The sequence below is a fragment of the Leptodactylus fuscus genome, chromosome 4 (genome assembly GCF_031893055.1).
Source record: "Leptodactylus fuscus isolate aLepFus1 chromosome 4, aLepFus1.hap2, whole genome shotgun sequence".
NCBI lineage: Eukaryota > Metazoa > Chordata > Amphibia > Anura > Leptodactylidae > Leptodactylus > Leptodactylus fuscus.
In genome coordinates this window covers 193,865,587-193,883,826 of record NC_134268.1, presented here as the reverse complement: position 1 = coordinate 193,883,826, position 18,240 = coordinate 193,865,587, and the positions used below count along the sequence as shown (strand labels likewise).

Sequence of the window (18,240 nt, the reverse complement as noted above, 5' to 3'; positions counted from 1 at the left end):
TGCCCTTGGGCTAGGTGAATCACGGCTGGGGGTAATAGTCGGAGGTGATGGTGGTGTCTCGGGGGTGGTGCCTTCAGAGGCCCCTCCTTCTTGGAGGGGATACCATTCATGTTTTATGTTTTGGGATTGGATGGTTAGGTAAACGGGGAGTTATGTTTTGGATATGCAAATTAGGAAATGTTTGGCATGTGGGTCTAATGGCATTCTTGATATGTTTATGAATATGGTAATTTCTGATGCTAATTAAGTGGTTATGTTAATAAAAGCCGCTGTGGCCTATTCTTCCAACCTCTGTTGTCAGTGTCTTTATTGGGTTTCACGGGGATAGGTTGGGGGTAGGCATACAGCTCATATAGGCCAATTTTATAGTCATGCAAAGAACACCGTCCCCACTGTCAGGCATGGAGGTGGAAACACTACAAAATCAGCAAGGTATCAAATAGTTATTCCTTCACTGTAGAAACTTTTCCCCGGATTCATTAAACAAGTTCAAAGAGGGCTTGGATGCCTTTCTTGAAGAGAAAAGTATAACAGTTTATGGATCCTAGATTTTAAGGACACGTTGATCCAGGGTTTTTATACTGACTGCCAGATTTGGAGTCGTGAAGGAATTTTTTCCCCTGAAATAGGGCAATTGCCATGAGCCTCATGGGGTTTTTTGCCTCCCCCTGGATCAACACTGTAGGGATTGTAGGGTTATAGGTTGGACTTGATGGACTAATGTCTTTATCCAACCTCATCTACTATGTAACTATTCCAGGCTTGGTGTTGAAACATTTTATCTGGAACATAATAGCATTTCAGAATAAGACAATGGTATCCTTAAAGAGGAAGCACTTTGGGATTTTAAGCTGCCATAGTTCAATCATGAAAGTTTTTCAATGGTAATGAAGTACTGAAAACAGAAAATGATGAACACTGTGTGGGTGGGTGTTGGCACAAACGCATTGCCACTATACAAAAATCTCCCCTAGCTCTGTTAGTCTAGCCGATACACAACAGAGATCATGACAGAAAAAAATCCAACACAATAGATTTTGCTTCTGACCAAGTTGATGGTTGGCCCTATGGGACAGCCAATGACCAACCAACAAGAGACAGCCTAATCTCTGCCACATCAGCAGTCTAAAGTCTAATGGGTATAGCCAGCTTTATCCTCTTCACTCGGGTATTCCTGTAACTCTCATAGAAGTTAATTGAAAGAATATTTGTTGCCAGCTCTCCCTTCATTGTATCTGTGTAATAGAGGAATAAAAGTTTTTCTAAGTATTCTCTTAAGTTTTTGTTGGAATAGAAACCTCAGGCCGCAATGTCATTTTCATTAGTCGAAATTTTTGTTTTGTTGTGGTTCTAGTTATGTTTCCTGCTGGTTCCTCACATCGTTCCTTCTCCTCAGTGGGGCTCGCAGTATAATTTGCCTATCTCAGATGTACACATATGGCGAGACCAGTTTCCTAGGAAGCCAATTAACCTATCAGTATGTTTTTGGAGTGTGGGTGGAAATGTTCAATGTGTTTTTGATATTATTATTATTACTATTATTATGCGTTGCATTTTGGAGAAGTAGCAACCACTGTGATAAATCTGGTATATTTTCAGACTGCCTAAGTTTACATTGTCTAAGTAATAGTAAATGTGACCCTACAGGTGTTGTTTTCTATCTAAATTTTGACCAAATGGTTCTGCCGCTCTACTTTCATCACTAAATGTATTCTTATATTTCCAGCTGTCATTCTATGTAATAGTGAAGGCAATCTACACGCTTGGACACAGCGCCTCTCTGATAGCTCTAACATTTGGAAGTGCAATTCTTTGTTTATTTCGGTAAGTACCCCAAATCACGATTTTTGACTATCCCATAATAAGCAGGGGCAAACACAGATATCATAAGGCCCCATAGCAAAATGTAGTAAAGGCCATCCCTGTGATGTTTATATAGAGTTGAGGAATTTTTTTCAATAAAAAAAACTAATATTCAGTATCACCAAGGTATGTGGGGCCATGCTCATTCAATAATATGGGGAGTTTATTAAAGAGGACCTTTCATGTCCTCGGACACCTCCCTCACTCTCCTGACTGTACTCGTCCATAGACTAGTAATGGGGGTGTTTCTCACCGCTCAGCGTTATTGCTCGGTGGTAAGGAATGCCCCCTCTGACAGTAGAGCGCTATGAACAGTACTGTCAGGAGGGGCGTTCCCAGCTAGACTGTCAGGAACGCCCTTCTGACAGTGAAGAGATATCGGTAAATGCACTGATATCTCTTCCCCTGGGGCACATAATGAGAAAGCCGACAGTGCGCTGAATTCAGCGCACTGTAGGCTTTCTAGCGGTATATAAAAATGCATGTGCCCGAGGACATGAAAGGTCTTCTTTAAGTATGGTGGTAAGTTGTAGAGAAAAGTGCCAAAATTACTAAGACATTTACACCTCTCAATTTCGGCCAGTCTCAGCCATTAGCCTTTATTTGCACAAATAAATTTGTTGGGGTGCGACGCCCTACCCCCTCACTGCTCAGCTTTAAGAAAAGTGCAGTGCAAACAAGAAGAAAAGTAGCAATTTTATGGCCATGTGCCATGAACATGCCTGGTATAAATCGATCCCCAGATAATTGGTATAAATACATTGATAAATATCTTTATTGATAAATATAACCACTATGGGGACCGCAGTGCATAGAAAATAATACAGCTCACTGAACTCAATGGAAGCTGTAAAAACCACGTTACACTGTGCTCCCCCTAGTGGTAGAGGCAATAAAATACTGTGAATTAGTATCAGGAAGCAGGAGAAGATCAGTGACAGGCCCGCCTTCTCCCACGGGCCCCGCAGCAGAAGCGTGGTCTGTCTATAGACTTCCCATTTGGTAGGTGTTTCAAATGGATACACAAGATACTGACCAAAACACCTCCTGAATCTTTAAGTAATTTAATTATAACAGATGTGTAGCGAGAGAAGGAGTGACAGAGAGCCAAGTGGAGTGGTGCAGCATGGACCTGTGGAACCTCTATGGGATTGGTAGTGAGTAGAGATGAGCGAACAGTAAAATGTCCGAGGTTCGATATTCGTTTCGAGTAGCCCCTCAATATTCAACTACTCGAATCGAATATCGAACCCTATTATAGTCTATGGGGGGGGGGGAATGCTCGTTTCAGGGGTAGGCAACGATCGATCAAATTATACTTACCAAGTCCACGAGTGAGGGTCGGGCTGGATCCTCCGAGAAGTCTTCTCCGTACAGTGTCCCTGCGGCGTCTTCCGGCTGTTCATTCACTCTGCTAGGCATCGGGCCTGGGCAGAGTGACTGAAGAGCTGGAAGACGCCGCGGGGAAGCTGCACGGAGAAGACTTCTAAAGGTAGGAGAAGAACCAGCGCTGATTGGCCGACTGTATAGCATTCGGCCAATCAATGTTGGTTCTGCATCGAACTTTTACATTCAAACAGTGAGTGGTACTCAATCGAGTACGAGTATTTCGAATACCGTAGTATTCGATCGAATACCTACTCGATCGAATACTACTCGCTCATCTCTAGTAGTGAGGCCAGAGGTTCCAGAGTCTGCTGCATATGGGTGCTGTACAAGTAGGCGTCAATGCTGCCATTGGTAAAAGATACTTGTGAGGGAGTGTATAGAGAGAGACTAGCTGTCTAGTGACCAGCATGTTCATCCAAGTCCACTGGAAGCTTTGATATAATGGAGATGAGAAGGGACAGCAATAAGTCCAACAGGATCTTGAAGGTCCAAGTGATAGAAAGTAATTTGTCAGGTGTCAGGGGACACTCAGATCATCTAAATGCTGTCTGTTCAAAGAATAGATTTTAGAAACAAAATACCTATAAAAACATATCTGTAGGTGGACCTAAAGGGGAGATTTCCTAAGACATGTGTTTTCCTATTTCCTGCGCTGGCAGTGGTTGCTTCTCATAAATCCGTGCACCTGCAGTGAAATCTATGCCAGATCGTAGCATTTTACTGGCGTAAATGATGGCCTGAAATGGACGCCAGCGCATAGCACAATTGCTTTTTTTTTTCCCATTCCACCAAACATATCATTTTTTATCTGTTGAGCAATACATTATCATACAACTTGTCTTGCATAAAGCAAGCACTGATATGGCTATGTGGACAGCAAAGTGGAAATAGTTATGGCACTTGGAAGGCCGGGAGGTAAAAATGGGTATAAAAATAAACTTGTACCATCCTTAAGGGGTTAAAAAGTTAGTACCGCTTTCTTACAAGGGCTTTGGCTGAAACTGTGTGGGGGATGAGATCTAGTGTAGTTTGCAGTGAGTTAGCTGCTTGGGATTTTGGTGAAATTTTTTTTGAAGAACAGTAACCCTGGTCCAGTTTTAGCCTTGTGTACGTGCTATTGTGGACATGCTGGGCCTGGTCGCTGTTATGCCGTAACTACTCTGGTGTGGAAAATATTAGTGCGTTCTGAATTATCTTTTATGTCCTTCAAGGTTGAAAAGAGACAGACATAGTGAGAGGTAATAAACCTTAGGCAAGTTAACAATTAAATATTTTACACCATCTGAACAACAGCGATGAGTGGCCGAGATTAGAAGAGATTTTCGCTTTGTTTTGCAAATGCCCAATTTATTTTCATAGAGTTTAGAAGGTCAGAATAATTTACTGCAATAATCCGGCCTGAATATTGTGTTACTGAATATTTATTCACTTAGATTTTCTCTCATTTTCAGCAGAATAGGTCACATAAGTGGGAAAGGAACAATTTAAGCGGAGCCATTGGCTTCATATGTTGCCCTATGTAAAGTCTTTGAGACCGCATGGGGACCCACCCCAGAACGGAATACTGAACGCATTGACAAGCGGTGAGCTTATGAAGCACACAGACCCCATAGACTATAATGGGGTCCATGTGTTTTCCGTGCAGTGTTCGCACAGAACATGCGAAGAGAAAAGTACTTCATGAACTACTTTCCTCTCCGCATGATTCGTGCATTTCTTTGAGACTGAAAAAGTGATAATGCATTAAAAAAGAAACACATTTAGTATCATCCTAATCCTATGGAATGGCACATGAGGATAACATTACATTATCCAACAGAGTGAACATTATATACACAAAAATTACAAAATTGTGGAATTGCTGTTTTTCATTCCTTCCCCAAAAAATCTAAAGTTTTTCAATACATTATATCAGGGATTCAGCTACTGTTGAGACTCCAGTTGGGGTGAGACTACAACTCCCAGCATGCCCCAGTCACTTATATGGGAGTTCTGAGACGAGACGAGCACGTGATCATACCGGGAAGTGTAGTGTCATAACAGCTGGAGTGCCAAAGATTGCCGATCTCTTCATGGCGTGTATCCAGAACACTGCCGTTATGAAATTTTGTGTCCCACAAAAAAAAATAAGCCATCATACAGCTATGTAAATGGGAAAATAGCACAAAATTGTGGCTTTCAGGCAGGTGGAATGGGAAAAAAAAGGCTAAAATGGGGCTTGTCCTTAATGGATTAAGAATATTGTGTTATCATATGGTGTGATTTTAATCTTGATCATTTTTTTTCTTTTCTTTTCGACCTAGAAAACTTCATTGTACAAGAAACTACATCCATCTGAACTTGTTCCTCTCTTTTATTTTGAAAGCTATCTCAGTATTAATGAAGGACGATTTCCTCTATTCCGATTATTATGATTGTCCAGATTCTCTGGTAATTACATTTTCTTCTGATTTACATGATGTGCCTACAATATGTTACTTCCAATCCTCAATTTACTATAATATACTGAATCAAACTCACTAAGGGTTATTTACAGATGTCTGCTATGGATGGAAATTTTGCATACCCTTGTTTTACGGCAATGTAGACATGTAGGCATTATACACAATGAAGACGCTAAATGTGATCTTTATGGCTCATAATTCATGCAAAAGATAGTCTAAAGTAGTCTTCTGTTCCCTATTTGGTACATAACCACAGATTACAAAGTCTATGACCCTGTGTGTGTGCAAAGAGGTCTCATCATGGAAAATTCCTGTGCCATTACCCTAGGTCGACACCCAAAGTACACAATGGGGTCAATGGAGGTTGAACCTAATTTTTCAGTACTGATCGCTTTATTATATCTGCAACCTGCTGATGATTGTTTTATGGTCTACCTATATTGTAAAGTTGTAATTGTAGAAACTGCATAACATCTTTGACTATCCCAAGGCCCTTAGCCAAAAAAATCATTCCCCATGCCATCACAAAGGACAAAACAACCTGTGTCGGTTTGCTGGGTTGGTCCTAAAATTATTAATAATAATAATAATAATAATAAATTTTATGTATATAGCGCCAACATATTCCGCAGCGCTGTACAATTTGTAGGGTTCAAATACAGATATAAAGATACTTTACAAAGAAATAGTCATTTCACACAATGGGACTAAGGGCTCTGCTCGCAAGAGCTTACAATCTATGAGGTAGAGGGGGTGACAAAACAGGTAGCAGGGGCGACATTGCTTATACAGGGGTCAGACAATTTTGTAATAGAGGTTACTGTCATTACACAAACATAAATCTGTATGAGCCGTCACTAGTCACGTGCAGATGGTGTCTGGACATATAACGTTAGTCTGAAACGGCATCATATCGTGCAGGGTAATGCGGGGACATGAAGAGAGGAGGGTTAATTTTAGGGATTCTAATTACGGAATGGAAGGGTTTACATTAGAAATTGTGGTAGGCCTGTCTGTAAAGATGTGTCTTCAAGGTTGCGCTTGAAACTGTAGATTTTGGGAGTTAATCTAATTGTCCAGGATAGTCCATTCCAGAGAAGTGGTGCAACATGGGAGAAGCCTTGTATATGACCTATCGTAAGGATAGATCATCAATAGCAGAAACTGGATGTCCCCATTAAAGCCTTAAGTAGTAGAAGTCTAAGGTGGTATTGGACGCCCAATTGGCTGTTCTACCCTTAGACTCAATAACAGTTGCATAGATAGGCAAGGAAGGAAGCAAACCATTGTTCACACTCTGTTTGTGGTTTTACCAAGACACAGCCTCAGTGCAGTGTGACATGGCTTGGTTTCCCTAGACATTGTTACTCAAGTTGTATTGCATATTGTACTATGTTGCTATAGAATGTGCACTGTGTAATATGTTAATTGTCACATGTTACTTGGCTTGGTACCGGTCATCATGTGGTCATTTCTTCAAAAATATTTCTGGGTGCTGGATTACGTGAAGAATCTTAAAAGGTGGAATGGAGCTGAACCTGAGGGTTACAGATTAGGAGAAGTTATGTGTTGATGTTCAGCGATGTTTGGAGTTTCCTGGGATATATTTGGTGGGAAGGGACATACTACTTGAGGGCCAGTTCCCAAACTGTGGTGGAGGTGGAATTCACGCAGCAGTCAGTGGACTTGCTTTATAGCTATCAGAAGGTGTCATACATGGCTCGGGCAGCTTGAGGAGGTCAGGCACCTCATTCCTGATTCTTTAGCTGGTTCTTGGTGTGTGTATTGTGTCTTCATTCCACCGGGCGTGTTGCCGGACGTCTTCTCCCTGAAGACAGGCTAGACCGGTGGTACATCAGCGACCGTGGAGTGTGGCACTGGGCACAGTCCAGTCATTGCCATATTGTGTACCCCATGGGCCAGACTTGGGTGTGCATTGGTTAAAGAAGTGACCACAGAGATTTTAGTGCTGATAGACTTGCTATTGGTCTCTGTAATGTACAAATGATCGGTTTCTATGTTATAATACTTATGATCATCTTTGTCTTGTGTTACAGACCGGCTGTAAGATCATGTTAGTGTTTGTTCATTACTGTATAACAGCAAATTTCTTCTGGCTATTGGTTGAAGGAGTTTATCTGCACACTCTACTAGTGGTTATATTCTCTCCGAACCGACATTTTATAATATATCTCTTCATCGGATGGGGTAAGCTTTCCTTCCTTGTTCTGTTGTCTGTGTACGTGGTGGTGTATGTGTCAGGCCTTATTCACACCTCTATGATTTTCATCCGTGTGCGGTCTGTGATTTCCATGAACAGTACACGGAGGACCCTTTGATTCTTATATGTTTATTCAGACTTCTATTTTTTCATCTACCAAGGTTCCAGCTGGCCACCATGTTGGCTGTCTGTTTTAGAGGGCAGAAAAAGTCTATAAAAATTAAAGGGGTTTTCCAGTTTGCTTTCTAGTATCAATAGTCTATCCTTAGGATACTAGATCTGAGGGAGTCCAACACCCAGGACTGCATTTTTTTTTTTTACTATGAAAGGCTGTGTATCATAAATCTTCTCACTCCACTTCACCAGGGATCATAAATTTACGATGTACAGACTGCCATCCATCAAAGGAAACAAAAAGTAGATCAAAGCAGTTTATCCAGCTGCATTATGTTGAGACTGACCTTTGGGCCCAGTTGCAGCTGCGACCCCTGTGATCCCTACAGTTAAGCCAGTGGCGGTAGTGTCAGAGTGATGACATCATCATCGCCAATGTCACCAGTGAGGCCCAAACATAGACTTCAGCTGTGACCTCGGGGTCGAATAAGATGATGGATGACTGTGGAGTGGAAAAAAGGAGGATGCCGCAGTGGAGCCCAGGATAGATAGATAGATAGATAGATAGATAGATAGATAGATAGATAGATAGATAGATGATAGATTCAGTTATTGAAGAGACCCTACAATATAATAAGCAACAAATCAGTTTGATCTGTAACAAATTTTCTGTGAAATATTTGCAAATGGAATCTAATTGGAAACACTTACATTTTAGTGAATTAACCCTTTATATTCTTCTATTCATCAGGTATCCCTACTATATGTATTATTGTATGGATATTTACAAGGATTTATTTGGAAGATACCGGGTATGTACAAAGTCTTTATATTGGGACTTTAAGGGGAAGTGTTTTATTTTTGCTTAAAGGGGTATTCTCATTATACTACACATGCCTCACAACATACAGTGAGTAAAGTTATTAATATGTACAATAGATTTTCATGATCAAAAATAAAGCAGAATCCACATCTTTGCTCACCTATTTCTCTGTGGTGTGAATTACTTCCTATACCTGGTTGCCGCAGTAATGTCCACCAGCTGCTGTGAGACGGTGGACACACTTTGTCCACCCCTCCGCTTTTCCTAGAGGTCCCTGCCTGGTTTTACTTCCTACTGAGCACACCACATGGGGGCGGGGTCAGACTGCAATGCACTCCAGGGAGGTGCAGTTGCTTGATGGTCACATGGTATAGACATGAGCCTGCCCACATAAAATGAAAATACTGGAGATGCAAAGGGGTGAATAAAGATGTCAAAATCAGTGAAAATGACTCTGTAGGGCTGTTTTTTTGGTATTGTTAATGTTATCACATTTGTATGAATCAGTCTATGAAGTTTTTCCAGTTTTTGGGATCACCCCTTTAAGTGTATATTTTGGCTATATCTCAATATGCTTCTTGTTGCAGGTGCTGGGATACCAATGAGGAGAGCATTCCTTGGTGGGTTATAAGGATACCAATCATTATTTCCATTATTGTGAGTGAATTTCCATTTAGCTATGCATGGAATACATTTCCTAACACATATTCTCGATCTATTGTTCACCTTTTCTTATGTCTTAACTTTCCGATAGAAAAGAAGATTGCAAATAGGAAAAAGTGCAGCATCCGCACGTTCTTCCCTCCCGCCATGTATAGAGATGCACAAAGCAAATAATGAGACAAATAAAAAAAAAAATCAATTTGGAAAACATACTAGGAATAAAAAAAAATTGTTCTCTATACCCAACTAGTCATCTACTCATATTGGATTCTGCAAAGAAAGCTGCAGTTTTCCTAAAGAACAGTGTGATCTCCCAAAGGGTATAGATATCTAGAAATCTAGCCAAAAAGTGTGACTAAAATTTGCTTTATAACCGATGTAACTTGGACATCAATCCGATGTACAGCCGCAAAAACAGATCCATTGATTTTTATGGGCTCTGTGAGACCCTCAAAACAGACGAAAATAGAGCAAGTCAGTATTTTTAAGGGTGCATTCACACTAAGTATACACTGAGCTGATTCTGAATGTAAAACATGTTCAGAATCAGTGCGTACGAAGCAGATCCCATTCATTCCAATGGGAGTCGGCATACGTGCGCTCCCCATTGAAATGAATGGGAGGCTTTTTTCCCTATTAGTTTCAATGTGATACGCTCGTAATATATTGAAAGGATAGGGGGAAAAAAAGCCTCCCATTGATTTCAATGGAGAGTGCACGTATGGCGGCTCCCATTCAAGTCAATGGGAGCTGCTTTTTACACGCTCATTCTGAATGTGTTTTTACGATCAGAATGAGCGCAGCGTTACATCGTGTGAAGGCTCCCTAACAGTCCGCTTCAGCTCTCTGTAAAAATACAGACATGTGGATGTGCTCATTCACTCTCACTGTAGTTAAAACCATTGTCACATAGCCTTGTTTCCACTCTTGTGTGAATAAGGCCTTACTCACCCTTTATAACATATTAATGACAATAATTCCTATATTGTTATAGCATGATATACATATAGGGTCTTTTATCACATGGCATCAGCGGCAGTATTTCTTTGCAATACCTACAGTATATATGTCATGCTTAAAATAGAATCTATATGTTCTGTTCTTTTAAGCCAGCATTGTGCAAAGTCTATGAATTGATTAAAACATACTTAACCTTTCATAAACTCATAGTACAGTGGAGTGAGATACAAAACTTACCCCTATCTACAGCAGTCTCTCTATTTGCCTCTATTTGGCGGTTCTTCAGTAGGCTGAACGCTAGTGTGAACATAGCATTACTTTATTATTACCACTATTGTATTTTAATGGGGATATTCTGCAAAGTGTACATGACTGCACTTTTTTTATACAGTAAAAATTATATATTAATATATACTGGCCTCTACATTTTTGGATATTTGTTATGTAAATGGAGTTGTTGCGCTTTCCCAGCATATACTGTATAGCAAATGTGATTAAAATAATCCTATAGCTTTGTGCATTCAGCCCCTTTACAGGGCTATGCCCCTCCAGGGTTATACATGCATTACTCCCTTTCATCCACCCCTTGTCCATAGATTAACACAATGCAGTACTAGATTTTATGACACACTAGAAAGTAATAATGGAAGAACCTTTGTCATTATTTGCAGGTAAACTTCTGTCTATTTATTAATATCATCCGGATTCTGCTGCAGAAGTTGAGATCTCCTGATGTGGGTGGCAATGACCAGTCACAATTCAAGTAGGTGTTACTGTGAGCGTCATGTGTTAAAGGAACAGGCACTGGCACATTAGGATTTCTAGATGTATACAGCCAATGGATGTAGGGGCGTACACAGATATCATAGAGTCCCATAGCAAACTATGGTAACTGCCCCAACCTGTGATGGTTATATAACGTCAAGGAATTTTTTAATTTAAAAAAAAAATCACATTTTGCATCATCAAGGTAGTTTATTAGAATAGTACTCATTCTGAACACCATGGGGTCAATTTATTAAGACTGGCATACAGTCTGCCACTCTAATGAACAGCCATGTCAGAGCGAAGTGTGCCAAAATTATTAAGAGACATACTTCTCTTAATACATTTTTATGGTGTGAGACCCCAGCCCTTCTGTACGATGCGGTCAGTTTTACATGATAATACTTGTTCCCTGTAGTCACCAGTAGGGGGAGCTCAGTACATAAGAAATAATACCACTACCATTGAACTTAAAGGAGTTGTGCCATTATGGATACTTACCCATAGGACAGGGGATATTGTTGGATCGCTGGGGGTCCAATTGCCAAGTCACCCAATGATCAGGAATGTGGGGGACCGAAATTCCTCCTAAGGCTTCCTTGTGACTGGAGCACCAGTGAGCTTGTGTGACCAGCACTCTATACACTTCTATGGGGCTGCAGCAACTGTAATGCGTCTAAAGCCATATACAGGTGAATGGAGCACCGGACACAAACCAGGCTTTAGGGGAACTTTTGTTCCCCCCCCCCCCCCCTCTCCTTTTAATCACTGGTGACCCAGAGTTTGAACACTTATCCCATGTCCAACCCCTTGCATAGAAGCTGTAAAATCTCCTTAAACAGTGCTCCCCTTAGTGGCGGCTGCAGGAAATTACATTAAATCTCTTGTAAAGCAGGGGTTGATCAGCGTTGGGCCCTATAGCAGCTGCGGGGTCTGCCTATGGTTGGTATGCTTTTGGATGGGTTGTTGTGATGTACATCAACATAGGCTTTGATTTAAAAAAAAAATGTAAAAAAAGAATTCTTCTCAGTATTTATTTTTACGTAGTAAAGTATCATCTAACTCTATTCTTCTGTATAGTTAAAAAAAAAAAAAAAAAAAGTATAATAACACAAACCACCTCGACAGAGGCCAGAAGGACACTATCTTGGCCTCTATTGTGTATGGGGGCTCTCTGGCTTCATCCACTGTGTTCAAATAAGGTAATGTGAACAGAGCCTTACGCAATAGTTTTTGGGTTTTTTAGCTCCTTGCTAGCATTTCCATTGGTAATTTGCCTAATTTGCGACAAGCGCAGTCGCATGAAAAATAAAAATCTAATTTTACATGTCCTTTCAGTGGAGTAATATAAAAGCTCCTGAGCTCCAATGAAAAATCTGTAATAGAGCCCTTCATACTAAGTTGTGGAAACGCAGCTTTTTGTTGCAGATTTTGCTGTTTAAAGGGGTATTCCCACGTCGCATACTCACTAGTCTTCGCTGCAGTAAATTCTTCTGTCTTCCGGCTTTGTTGCGTCATTGGTGGGCGGGGTTACATATGCAAAGCCAGCGGCGAGAAGTCATCGCTTCTATGCCGCTGGCCCTGCGTGTGCGCTGCCGATGCACTAGGCATCGGTCGTACAGCCTTCACAATGTAATACAGACCTGGAATCCGCTGTAACAGAGAGGCAGATGCCGGGGAGTGTAGACGCTGGCACAGGTGAAGCCAGCAGCGGCAGGAGCAATGCTGCTATTCCGCTCCTCCGCCCCCCCCCCCTCCGGAATATCAGCATCACTCCTGCCGCTGCTGGCTTCACCTGTTCCGGCGTCTACAGTCCCTGGCATCCGCCTCTCTATTACAGCGGATGCTGGGTCTGTATTGGTGGCCCCTTCCCCCCCCAAAGTGTAAACTACCCCCCTCCAGGCTCGCTCCCGTGCACTTAGCCCCTCCTCCCTCCCCCCTGAGAGCAGCAGATACATCACTTGACTTATGACTTGAATACAGTAAGATAGTGGACAAACAAAGCAGTTTTGCTGAAGCAATGTATTTAGGAAAAGTCTTACATTCACATTAACAAGCAGTATAGATAGGATCCTTGTGATGGGACAATCCCTTTAAGGCTGCATTCACACTGAGTAACGCTGGCGTTTTTTGTGCTTATTTTTGCACATAGCGCCGCGTTTACGCCGGGCAACGCCACCGCAAAATAGCACGGCGCTAACGCGGCGTTACCTGGCGTTAACGCGGCGCTATGTGCAAAAATAAGCACAAAAAACGCCAGCGTTACTCAGTGTGAATGCAGCCTTAGGGTTTTGTGTTAGAGTGTCTGTAGGACTGAAATAGCCGCAAAAATAGAGTGGTGACTATATTATACCACAGGCATATCAGTAATTGTTCTGTCCTCTTACACTTTCTTTTTTGGACTACTCATTTTTATGAATCAATTTTATACGGACTTAATAAAAGTTACATTTTAATAGTTACTCACTCAGTGATATTTAATTTCCAAAACTAGTGCAGTTTTGGAAATCATTGCATATCAAATCTATCTACAGAAACGCTCGTGTTTCCCCCTTTGGTACAATTGTTACAGAAAGTCCACAAATTTTCTGTTTAAAGTGCTGCTAAAGTTGCCGCCACGGTTTTTCCCACAGCGCTTTATTGCTGCAGGACGTCCCATGGAGCCTTAGCCTAAGAAATCATTATTTTAGGGAGAAACTTCAGTGGCAAGTTCATTGCCATAAATCCAGCTGTTATTGCAAGGGTCGGAGAATGGTAGATATGGCAATCCATTCTGGTACATAGAAAAAGGGCCTCATAGAGTGTACGGACAGAGTTTAAATCCCTTTAAGATAATCCCTTTAAGACACCTTAGAATAGATTCACCAATGGATGTATATACAGTATAAATTTAATACCCCCTAAATAGTGAAAATGTTGCACACCCTTTGCTGATGGTGAGCCATTCTGTGCCTATTCCCATCTACAGTTGCATTCACAATTCTGCAGTTGTACACTCAGATCTCGCAGCGTTCCCTGCTTGTTCAGTGTCTGCCTGGAAATAGATTAGTTGTGCATTCTGCGACGTAACGTCATTACACCGAACACTGGATGGTAAAATCACATAGAAATAGGAAATTTTAAGAATTTAGTGCATTAATTTGGGCTAAACTATAATGGGTGACTATCGACAAGTTTTCAAGTAGTTTAAGACATGCTGTACAACAGCCAGTTGAGTATAAGATAAGTAAATGTAATTTTATGTATATTTACATATATTTATAAGTATTTCTGCATTTCTACTGTAAAAGGTCAGACAACACTAATCATATTATCCATTAATTCTATTACATATCCTCACAAACCTTATAAAATAATCTGCTGTGTCTTCATAGAGACTCTTTGCTTTATTCCAGGAGACTCACTAAATCTACTCTATTACTTATACCGCTGTTTGGAGTTCACTATATGGTGTTTGCTGTTTTTCCGATATCGAGTTTTAGTGAATGTCAGATATGGTTTGAACTTTGCATTGGATCATTTCAGGTAATTCGGAAGTCATGAAAATATATACTGCATGTAAATTCTCCTCCATTACCAGTATACATTTACTTAGCCTAGAATTTTATCTTATAGGGACTGGTTGTGGCAATTCTATACTGTTTCCTGAATACAGAGGTAAGTGCAACTTATGTTCTTGATAGTTAAAGGGGTATCACCATCTCAGTATGTATATCTATATACACTGTCTACCAATAAGTATTTGGACACCCAGACAAATGAAGATTGCACAAAAATTGGAAGATATCCAGTGCCTTTGGTAGGTTTTTACAAATGAAGATATCTGCGGTCGTGATGAACGCCACGCCTTCCGGTGCTAAATAGCAAACAGCATTGGCATTAGTCGCATGGAAGATGCCATGAAGTACAGAGTTGTCCAATTTTGAGAAAGGGGTAATTGTGCGGTACCACAGAAATGGTCGATCCTTAAGGGACATAACAAGTGAACTGAATTATCCAAAATCGACAGTGACCTATGTGATTACAAAGTGGAAGGTGAACAATGATTATCGGAGCGTGCCCCAAATCGACAGACCCGCGAAACTGGGAGTTAGAGACCGACAAGTGCTGGCCAGAGAAACCGCACCCAACCGATGGCTCACATACACCAGGAGTATCACCAGGCGTCCGGAAGTATTGTGTCGCTCAATCCCATCCGTAAGGAAGCATCTGCTGGGGTCTACCAACTATTGTGTATGAATAAATGTTGTTTTTCTATTCTACCGCAGGGGTCCAAATACTTATTGGTAGACAGTGTAGGATATGCCCTAAATATCTTATATATGTGGGTCATATCTACCCTCAAAATGGGTCCACAAAAGTGAATGGAGAAGTCAGTCTGTATGGGGTTCACAGAATAAAGCTGAGCAGGCCGCTTTGGGTATTTCCAAACCTCCTGTTTAAGTGAAATGAGAAATACAGGCATGTACGGCTCCTATAAATTCATTTTTGCCAACAGATGGGTCCCTATCTCAAGATGAAGGTTCTAGAGTTGGGATGTGGAGCTATAAGGTATTTATGGCATATTAAAAGTATATAGCCATAAATACGGAGATAGGAAACCTGTAAGCATGTCAACATTTATGGTCAAACCTGAGCTTAGTTGTGTGTGCAACCTGTATATACTCACATTACACAGCATTTGTCACTACTCAAGATGATCTGTCCTTACCTGCGGATCCCCGTGCCTAGAGCTTGCACCCTAATCTCATCCTTAGAGCCGAAACCTGTGGACAAGCCGCCTCAATACGCAGCTTCATGCCCTAGTTGGGTATTGCTGTTTAGGCAATGGGTTGGCAGGCACTATTTTTAGGCATTGTATATATTACTCGGGTACCTTATGGCATTCCATGAAGAAGGACTTTCACATGAACGTATGAAAAATCTCCAAGGTCGCACCTGCAACAAATGAACAATTTGTCATCCATTTAGTTATTCCATAGAAGAAACAGATCTGGAGAGCCTCAGAGATAGCTATCTATTACACTCCCCAAGTCCTCCACAACTCACATTGAAATATGTATGCTACAGTTTTTCCATACAGACCAGGGGTTACTGTCGAAAAATGGTTGTGTGAATTGTAGCATATACTACTACGGTTCCTTGTGCTGTCCATTTGCACTCACTTCACTTATTTGCCTCGTTTCAGGTTCTAACCTCTGAATATCTCCAGCTATTGTCCTCACAGACTTACATTCAGACTTGCATTAAAGATATTGCATCTATTATTGTAGTCCAGTCCATTTAGTGCAGATCCATACTGGTGCAGCTCAGACCCATTGTATTATATGGGGTGAGTCACTATACTGGACACTGTCCATAGATAAGAGAGGCGCCCTATTTTCCTATCGTCCTAACCACTTTACCCATATACTGGGGTTTCCTTGGTTTCTTATATTAGGCATATCCTTAACCTGAAAGAGAGCTGAGCTGCAGTAATCATGAATGACCACTAAACAGTAAACGGAGCTGTGTACCTCTAGCTCCATCCACCGTATAGCTCGGACAAGCAGCCTCAGCTGAGATAGTCATTCAATCAGAGATTGATGGCCTATCTTGACATATAATGGAAGGAATAAAATAATGTTTTCTTGTTGACCAATTAAATATTCTTTCTTTGTATGTTTACTAGGTTCAAGGAGAGTTGAAAAGAAAATGGGGGAGTCTTTATATGAACAGATACTTAAATCGAGACTACCGCCTCCACAGTCTATCCATTTCACGTAATGGCTCTGAATGTACATCTCACCTTAAGCGCAACTCAAGGGCGCCATCCATTATGCAAACCGAAACAACGGTCATATAACACCTGCAACTCTGAAATGGACTTGGCAAGGGTGTAAAGGACTAAATATAGCATGTGGCTATAAATGGTGAGAAGACGATACTTCTGTACAGTGAGTAAGGGCTTTGTAGCCCCGATGACCAATGGACTATCTGAACGTTAGGAATTCATCATAGCACTTTCTGCTCTTTAGGCTTTACTACCATCCATTTATTTTAATCTAATTTATTATAACGTTGTATCTTTTTTTATGTATTGTGGATGTATTCAGTTTATTTGAGCATTAAAGTTTATGTTTCATTGGACTGGTAAAAGCTGGTAAAGAACTGTGTATTTATGTAAATTTCTGTAAAATGTATGACACTTATGGAAAATATCTAACAAAATGATTTTGTCACTTATTTGAGGTGTAAAACAGTAAATCATGAAAATGAGTATTGTAAAGTATGAGGCAGGATCACTGTGGACAGCTTGTGCATGCCTTGGATATGCTAAATTTACATGCAGTATTCCATCACTCTTAAAGAGGATCTGTCCCCTTTCTGTGCTTATTTTCTAGCACAATTTGCTATATGCAGTGCTTACATTTTAAAAATAAACATTTGTATTTTTACATGGAAGAATCGGTCTCCTAGACTCAAGGGATCAGGCCAATTTCCCTTCTTCCCTCCTTAAACATTCCCACAAGCTTTACAATTAAATTTCCCTATCTGTACAGACCAGAAGGGCACTAGAGAAGAAGCTGAACAGGACAAACACTAAGCGCTAGGCTCAAGGGGTATGGACAGCTGCCCTTCTCCATTCCTTAAACATTCCCACAAGTTGTACAGATTAGAAGTGCATTAAAGAAGAAGCTGGACAGGACAAACACTTAGGGTCCATTTACACGGAGGAACCCATTGAAGTCAATGGAAGGCTTTTTTTCAGCATTGAAATTCCACACCAAATTCCTCACCATTTTCCTCCGTGTGAATGGACCCTATGCACTAACAAAGGAGCTGCCCTTCCTCCCTCCTTAAACATTCCCACAACCTTTGCAATTAAATTTCCCTGTCTGTGCAGACCAGAAGGGCACTAGAGAAAAAGCTAGATATGACAAGCATTAAGCGCTAGAGTCTAGACTGCCCTTCTTCCTTACTTAGGCCAGGGCCCCACGGGTTGGAAATGCCACGAT

At 41.0% G+C, this 18,240-nt stretch overlaps 1 protein-coding gene across 1 annotated transcript in view; it reads left to right on the top strand.

The window, feature by feature from the left end:
• VIPR2 (vasoactive intestinal peptide receptor 2) overlaps positions 1–17,879 on the top strand; it is a 64,323-nt gene extending 46,444 nt beyond the window's left edge. The window contains exons 5-13 of the mRNA XM_075271543.1: positions 1,727–1,824; positions 5,556–5,682; positions 7,754–7,904; positions 8,783–8,843; positions 9,442–9,511; positions 11,149–11,240; positions 14,638–14,767; positions 14,858–14,899; positions 16,914–17,879. Of these exons, the coding sequence (XP_075127644.1) occupies positions 1,727–1,824; positions 5,556–5,682; positions 7,754–7,904; positions 8,783–8,843; positions 9,442–9,511; positions 11,149–11,240; positions 14,638–14,767; positions 14,858–14,899; positions 16,914–17,087 (945 nt within the window). The 3' untranslated portion in view covers positions 17,088–17,879. The remainder of the gene's footprint in view (positions 1–1,726; positions 1,825–5,555; positions 5,683–7,753; positions 7,905–8,782; positions 8,844–9,441; positions 9,512–11,148; positions 11,241–14,637; positions 14,768–14,857; positions 14,900–16,913) is intronic.
• The last annotated feature ends 361 nt before the right edge of the window (positions 17,880–18,240 follow it).